The sequence below is a fragment of the Nannospalax galili genome, unplaced genomic scaffold (assembly GCF_000622305.1).
Source record: "Nannospalax galili isolate Female #2095 unplaced genomic scaffold, S.galili_v1.0 scaffold87, whole genome shotgun sequence".
In the NCBI taxonomy this organism is placed as follows: domain Eukaryota; kingdom Metazoa; phylum Chordata; class Mammalia; order Rodentia; family Spalacidae; genus Nannospalax; species Nannospalax galili.
In genome coordinates this window covers 2407330-2415254 of record NW_008360320.1, presented here as the reverse complement: position 1 = coordinate 2415254, position 7925 = coordinate 2407330, and the positions used below count along the sequence as shown (strand labels likewise).

Below are 7925 nucleotides of genomic sequence, written 5' to 3'. Positions count from 1 at the left end.
AAGCTCCAGTGCCAGGTCTTAATCATAGCTGTGTCATGTTTAGATGGATAACTTTACAAGTTTAATTGTTCACAGGGTCTTGTGTAAGTGAACCTCATGAAATGGACAACAAAGGCATTCTCCTGACACAGCTCCTAATAAGCGACCACCCCCTTCTACTATCATTAGTAAGTCTCCTGGGTTTTAGTTCCCAAACCTGAATCTTGCCCACAACACCTCAAAAACAAAAATTTTCACTGGTATTTGCTCCCTTTAGAAAGCAAAATGACAATAGAAGTCAATACTCATTACTACCAGATTCCATATATTAAGTACAAGTTATGGCTGCTTATGGGGGTGAGTACCATTTCCAACCAAAAATGGCATTTCATAATTGCTGTAGCTAATATTGAATCTTCAAGGGAACATGACTCAAAGTAGGATATGCCCAAATAAAGCCAGACAAAAGTAGACATGTCATATGGCTTCATACATATTATACATAAAAAACAAAATAAATTTTTGCTAGAGGAAATAAGATAGTAGTTTCCTTGAGTGGCAAAAATGCTGGGAATGGAGGGGGCATAAGCCCTGAGGGTATCCAAATTTGTGTACGGTGCTGCTTACACAGAAGAAAGCTTATCAAGCATTATAGCATGTGTTTTTAAACATATATGGGTGTGCATAATTTTTTTCAAAAACCTATGGGAATCACTACTTCATCTTTTTCACAGTAAAACTTTTCTAGCCTTTATTTGAACCATAAGCAATGAAATGTTGACCTATACAAAAAATAAGCCAAGTTACAAATCAAGATGTGATTAAAATAGTTGGTTTCTTAATGTATAAAGGGAGAATAAGAAAGTATAGCATTCTAGAAAAAATTCTGTTTTAAACATAGGCATTTCATTTAAAAAAGGTTCATTTTGGGATAATGAGATGACTCAGCGTGTAAACTACTTGCTGTAAAAGCCTGATGACCTAAATTCAATCCCCAGGACCTACACAAAGGTGGAAGGAGAGAATCAACTTCATAAAATTCTCCTCAGACCTCCACATGTATGTCATAGCACTCATACACTCAATAATAATAAGTAACAATTTAAAAAAGTTTCATTTCATTTAACTCATCTGACGGAAGTTTCTTTTTTCCTGCGATATGTCAGTTATTGGGAGAAGCCTCACCAATGAAAGACAGTTCTTTTAAAGTTTGTAACGGTATAAAAATAAGCTCTGTAAATTAAAAGAGAAATGAGGCACCTTTGTAAATTAATGGAGTTAGAGAAATGGGATTTGGTAGCTGAGATACAATCTCATTAAAAAAAATTTAACTGTCTCATTAAAGGGCTAAGAATTTTTTTCAGTGTAAGAATGAGATTAATATACTTTTATATAAAAAGATGTACTACTTTTATTTATTTATTTTTCCTGCTGACACATTGTTGCAAAGTAACTTTCAAACTAGTGTCAGTTAGCTTAACAGTTAAGAAAAAGATTTTTGGAAAAGTCTACAGTGAACCTAGAATTATCAAGGATTATTCAAAAAACTTAACTCTGTAGCTTTAACATATTTAAGAACTATATTTGAAATATGTCAATAAAGACACAAGTTATCATAGCCAAATGTCTGATTTATTTTTCCAAAAAAATAATTAAAACTAAGGTTTTTCTAATAAAGGGGAGAGAATTAACAGTAAGAGGTTATACATACCCTGGTTACATGCTAATGATCACACTCTGTAGAATGTGGATATATTCAACATGTACTCAAGAATATGAATTAACATTTGCAATTTTAAATCCCAAGTCACTTGTCAATGTTGTAAATCCATAAATGGTGAAATAAATACCCAGAAATTAGTATACTGTAAAAGCTGAGGTCTTTGACAGTTTATATAGATCAATCTATGATAAACACAGTACTGCAAATAAAATGTCACCACTAGAAACTAGTTTCCACTCAGCTTCTTCATGATGTGGCTGTCCGGAGCTGCATTAGTGAAGATACTTCCCACAACGACATGAGTACCCCAGAGGCTGTGACGGATCACTTTACAGCAGCCAAGATCATCAACAGAGAACCCTAAATGCCGGTAGCGCTCATCTGTTTCAAAAAGCGTGTTGTTTGTATATGGTCCAAAAAACTAGAGGAAACAAGAAACAAAGTAATATTTTCACTAGGAAGAAAGAGATTGAAGTAGTATTTTTATATAAATGTGACTGAACTGTATCTGTTCTACTCTCTAAATAAAAGGCCACATGCAATACTTGTTTTTAACATATTCTCCCCAATACTTGTACACACTGGAAATATGAAATGAATAACCTAGTAAATTTTACAATACCTAGAACTGGATGTGTGCTATTATATAAACTTTAAAAATGAATAAAACTTAACAGAATCATCTATGATTCACCTCTATCTGGATGTGTGCTATTATATAAACTTTAAAAATGAATAAAACTTAACAGAATCATCTATGATTTACCTCTATCATTTTCAAGGGAACTAGAGCCCAGAGCAAAAGTTTTCTCAGTAAAGTTTTCTTTACTGTGCGCTGCACTTGACAGTAGTATGTATGTTTATCTTTAAATCAAAAACTGATTTGATTACTACTTATATCTGAATTATGCATAACCTTATAAAAGTTTCTAAAAAGTTACTTCTCTGTTTTTTACATTTTGTATTTTCTTCACTCCAAAATACTTTGCTCCTTTAAGAAACGAGACTAGATCATATTCATTTCTAATTTTCAGCTCATGCACAGTAAACATGCATATCTGTTTCATTACTTTTAACAAAAGTATGCCGAGGGAAATGAAGCACTCAGTGTCAGCTCCCTCAGAAGGTGTAAAGTCAAGTACCTCAGCAGTTCTCCTTCTTTGGGTAGAACTATGAGATTTAAATATCATCTTAACTGATGTAGTTTTACCAATAGGGTAGTTATCAATAGTTTTATTAGTAAGAATCATCTCTGCTTCATATAAACTGACTTTCAAAATGTATTTAATTACTCACTGCCAAGCCAGATGATGGGTCAATAAAGTCAGCCCAATATCCTTCGGCCCGAAGAGCATAGCATATTTCCTTAGCACCATTAATGAACTGCAGAGAAAAAGGAACACATGATAGGCTCAACACAGCATCACTGCAGACTGTTTAATGTTTTTGTAAATAAAAATTTAAATGACTAGCTTGTGCTTCAGAGTGAACCCAGTAAGATTAATAAAAAATAAAAATGACAAAGACAGTAAAATCAGATTTTTACCACTTCTGAAGATTAACAGTTAATGCAAGTTTAATTTCTTTACAAAGACATCTAAATTCTGTACTTTTCTTCTACATTACTTTTTACTTACGAAGTACACCTAAATCAGTTCTGTATTATTAACTCCTAACTTTGCCCTAAGTTTCAAACTATAGTTGCTTTTGTGTATCATGGAGACCAGGAACAGGTAAGAAAATAATAATAAAATATAATAAGATCTAAACATCTATTATTTTGAATAAAATTTGTGAAACATACACTTGCATGCCTTTCAAATATATCTAGCCACTCACATAGTCACAAAATATATCTGAAAAGGTACATACAAGTCATTGGAATGGGACGTAGCTCAGTGGCAGAATACCTGCCTAGTATGCTCAAGTCCCTGGGATTCATGGCTCAGCATTTTAGGAAAAAAAAAAAAAAAAAAAAAAGAACTGAGTACATAGCTAGGTGGGGCAGAAATAATTTGGATACTTACCTTTCAATAAATACCCCTGCATCTTTTAAGATTTTTTAAAATTTATTTGAGTTTATGTGTATGAGTGTTTTGCCTGCATGCATATAAGTACACCTATGTCATGCAGTGCCTGTGGAGAACAGAAGAGAGCGTTGGATCCCCTGGAACTGGAGTTATGGATAGTTGTTAGCCACCATGTGGGTGCTGGGATTTGAACCTAGGTCTTCTGCAAGAGCAGCTAGTGCTCTTAACTGCTGAGCCATCTCTCCAGTCCCTAAAGGGAAGCTGATGAGATGGCCCTCAGTTGTGGGGGCAACGAACCAAAGTCTTGGGTTTTTGGTTGTTGGCCTTAGCCTTTAATGGCTGAGTATCCCATGAGCCCTCCTGTATCTTTTGTAGATGTTTGCATAATTGCTAAATACTATATGTACAGATCAAGATTTTGGTCTTACTATCCTTATTTCTATGACATATCTGCCTATCAGAACTCTAAGTAGTGAAGAGAGGATAGCAAATATTAAATCTAGGCTACAACGCTAACAAAAAAGGACAAGGAATGTTTAAAAACCAAGGTCCCAGTTCTGGTTTTAGCTGTAACAGACCAACAAGTACAATCTTATATCCTGTTGAAAATTTCAAAACTGATCAAAATATACAAGGCAACCATTTTTATATTTGAAAAAGTCAGACAACACCACAGTCTTTAAGAAAATGGGAGTAAATGCTCTAGCTTTCTGGAGACATTTTCTTATTCAAAGAGCCAAGAAGTAGAACCCAAGCAAAGTGACAGTGCCACTGAGTTTAGGAGGCAGAAAGCAAGAGTTCTGGACTGTTGAAACACCTGGAATTTTAAAAAATTTATTATTTATTATTTTTATTTTATGTGTATGCATGTATTGCCTGCATGTAGGTAAGTGCACCCATGTTGTGCAATGCCCACGGAGGTCAGAAGAGGCTGTCGGATCCCCTGGGACTGGAGTTACGGACAGTTGTTAGCTGCCATGTGGGTGCGGGGATTTGAACCTGGGTCTCCTGCAAGAACAACCAGTGTTCTTAACCGCTGAGCCATCTCTCCAGCCCCGAAACACCTGGAATTTGTATGACAGAGTAGTGCAAAAGAGGGTGATGCACAGAGGAGAGGCTTCTTAATAGGTGATACAGCAATTCACCCTGGTTCCTTAGCAAACGGATGAGCTGTGTAAGCAAGAGGCAAGATTCTCATAGGCCTAGCAAATACCCAGTTGTGAGGCTGAGAATTGAATGGTGATAGCCAGGGTTACAAAGGGCTGGGGAAACATGGATGTCAGGCCCATCAAGAATGAAAAGACACAAAGCACTTCTGGCATTCAGCTGAGACTGACTCTAAAGTCCAGGACTTGGGAATGTAGGATATATTCTAGACCAGAGGCTAGCAAACTAGTCCTAGGGTCAATGCAGCTTACTGCCTATTTGGATAAGCCATTTTGCAGACACAGCCCATCCATTCATTTACATGTGTGTGGCTGCTTTAACAATCTAAGGTAAAGCTGATAGTGGAAATGAATGGCCCATAATGCCTGCAATACAGAAATCCTCCATGTGAGGATTCACCATCTATGGTTTCAGTTATCTATGTTCAGCTACCCTACAGACTATTAATTTGGAAAATTCTAGAAGTAATGAAAGAGTTCCTAAGTTTTGAATGGCATGCCATTTTGAGTATTGTGATTAAAAACCTCACAGCATCTGGCCAGTCTGTCAGGGATGTGAGTCATCCTTTTATCCAGCAAAGCCACACTGCATGCTACCTCCCTGTTAGTCACTTAGTAACTGTCTTGATCATCAGATCATCTGTGGAGGTAGCCCAGTAACTATGCAGAGCAACCATTACTTTATATAATATTGTGCCCAGTGTGCAAAGACAGCAATGCAAGCTATCAGCACATGTCAAAGAGAAACTTCCTTCAAGCAAAAAGTCCAAAGGACAAAGATATATTTAGAAAGAGACCACATTCACTTATTATTCCCTAGAATTGGTCATTATTGTTAATCTTTTACTGTGCCTGCTGACATAAACTAAGCTCTATTGCAGGTACATGTTTACTGTAATCAAAGTAATGGTTTCAGACCTCCACTGAGGGTGTTGGCTTTTATTCCCTGTGGATAAAGAAGATGACTATACCTGAACTTAGCTAAAATTATGGGAGGCACCAGCAAGTGGACTAGACCAAGCTGGAATGAAATTACTCATGCTATTGCTACATAATCAGTAATGAAACTGACTCTAAAACAGGACAGTTTTCTAGAAAAGGCCTGAAGACCGAGAGCAACCAATTAGAAGAAGTCTAGTTTACCTGACCCCGCTTGCTAAGAAAGCCCTTCCTGTTCTAACCCAGTAAGGAAAGTAATTCTAAAGGACCAATCCACTTCTTACTCAATTTCTACTTTCTGCAGCCCTTTCTACCTACATTGCCAAGGTCTGCTCGGCTTGTGGGAGCCCTTGCTCTCTAATAGACTGAGGAAGGCAGTTACATTTCTAAACTGTTCAATTTGGCCTGAAGCTGCTTTCTTACATTGACTCCTAAATTAACAAACTACAACCAAACTTAACACATAAACATGTAAAGCCTAATTTATGAGTATATTTTGCAACAAAAAGCTGAGTATCATTCAATCACAGGCTGCCAACTGATCATACCATGTTCAAATAAGGCAAGCTCAAAGATACAATCATAAGCCATTTCTGGACCTCATTTCTATTTTCTGTCTATAAATACTGCCTGTGCAAGTGGCAGGGTGGAGTTCCCTGAACTTAACTATTCAGAGGATGGTACCACTCCTGGACCACTTTGCTCAAATAAATTCTGTAAATTTAATTTGCACAAGTTTTTCTTTCTGTGAAACTCAATTTGTTTCAATTTTTTGATTCATTTTACAGAAAGTTTAGTGACTCTTATGGAGGTAACTTATTTTCTCTGCTTGCAAAACAAGTGCTAACCATTAACTAATAGTCATTTTCTAGGTTACCACTCACACTTAGTATTTATATTTGTTGCTGTATTTTGTAATCTGTAATTCTTAAAAATCAGAATAGCCATTAAATTGTATTTCACTTAATGAAAGCATGTGCCATACCTAAAAACTAAAAGAACAAAGCAAAAGAATGCAATCAAATATTTACCATAAGAATATTTAACTATAAGAATCAAATTATTATAAGAATCAGTACATTTTTACTCCTCAACGAAAAACACTGACATCTACTGGAGAAAATTAGAATAGTTTTAAATCATAAAAAAGTACATATTTGGAGAATGAGCTGAGTGGTTCTAAAATAATCGCTAACATGCTTTGATTAAATTTTCTTTTCATAAAAACTTAAAGAGTTTCATTCTGTATAATTACAATTCTCAAGATGCAGCATGCTGCCATTTCAAACCTGTAACTTGTCACAGGAAACTGACAGAACTGTGTTAGAATCAACATCAAACTAGCATCAGAATCTTAAACTGATTAAAAGTCAATATCAGTAATGCAAAGTACAAACAAGAGTCTTTGGCAGCTCAGTAATAGTACGAAGTATACATCTATTAAACATTATCGTAACATGTAAATAAAACGTCTTATTTAAATATGTATTACTGTCTACTTGAATTCTCTTTATATACAGTTCTTAAAAATCTCAAAATGTCCTTTTTTGGGGTGGGGGACAATGTTTCAAATGTCTATTCATCCTGGATGGTATGGAACTCACTATACAGCTCAGGCTGGCATCTAACTCAGAAATCCTCTTGTCTCTGTCTCCTGAGTGCTGGGATTAAAAGGCAGGCATCACCACCCCTGACCTGAGAAAATGTCTTATGGCTTTATATAAATTCCATGTTAATTAGTGAATAACAAATATGCTCATGACTATTAAAATACTATGAAGTTTATTAGAGAGCTCTCTGTGGGACATCTAAGCAGCAAATTATCATAAAATCCTGATTAATATGTAAATTACAATGTTATCACACATGAAGAGAATGACCTATCTAACCCTAAAAAAAAATTATAATGCTTAACATTACTATTATTATGCATAGAAATCAGTAAAAGGACTTTTCAACTTTGGCTAAGGTGTCGAAGCAAGTAATTCTTCATCTGTCACACAAACAGTGGAATAATCTTTTCTATCTTATAGACAAATTCATATAATCCAACATCAAATTTTAAGGAAATTTATAATAAAATTATTA

At 35.3% G+C, this 7925-nt stretch overlaps 1 protein-coding gene across 1 annotated transcript in view; it reads right to left on the bottom strand.

Moving 5' to 3' along the window:
* Positions 1-681: 681 nt before the first annotated feature.
* Mmadhc (metabolism of cobalamin associated D) overlaps positions 682-7925 on the bottom strand; it is an 18624-nt gene continuing 11380 nt past the window's right edge. Inside the window, exons 7-8 of the mRNA XM_008825159.2 lie at positions 2999-3085; positions 682-2123 (exon numbers count right to left, since the gene is read on the bottom strand). Coding sequence (XP_008823381.1) covers positions 1929-2123; positions 2999-3085 — 282 coding nt within the window. The 3' untranslated portion in view covers positions 682-1928. The remainder of the gene's footprint in view (positions 2124-2998; positions 3086-7925) is intronic.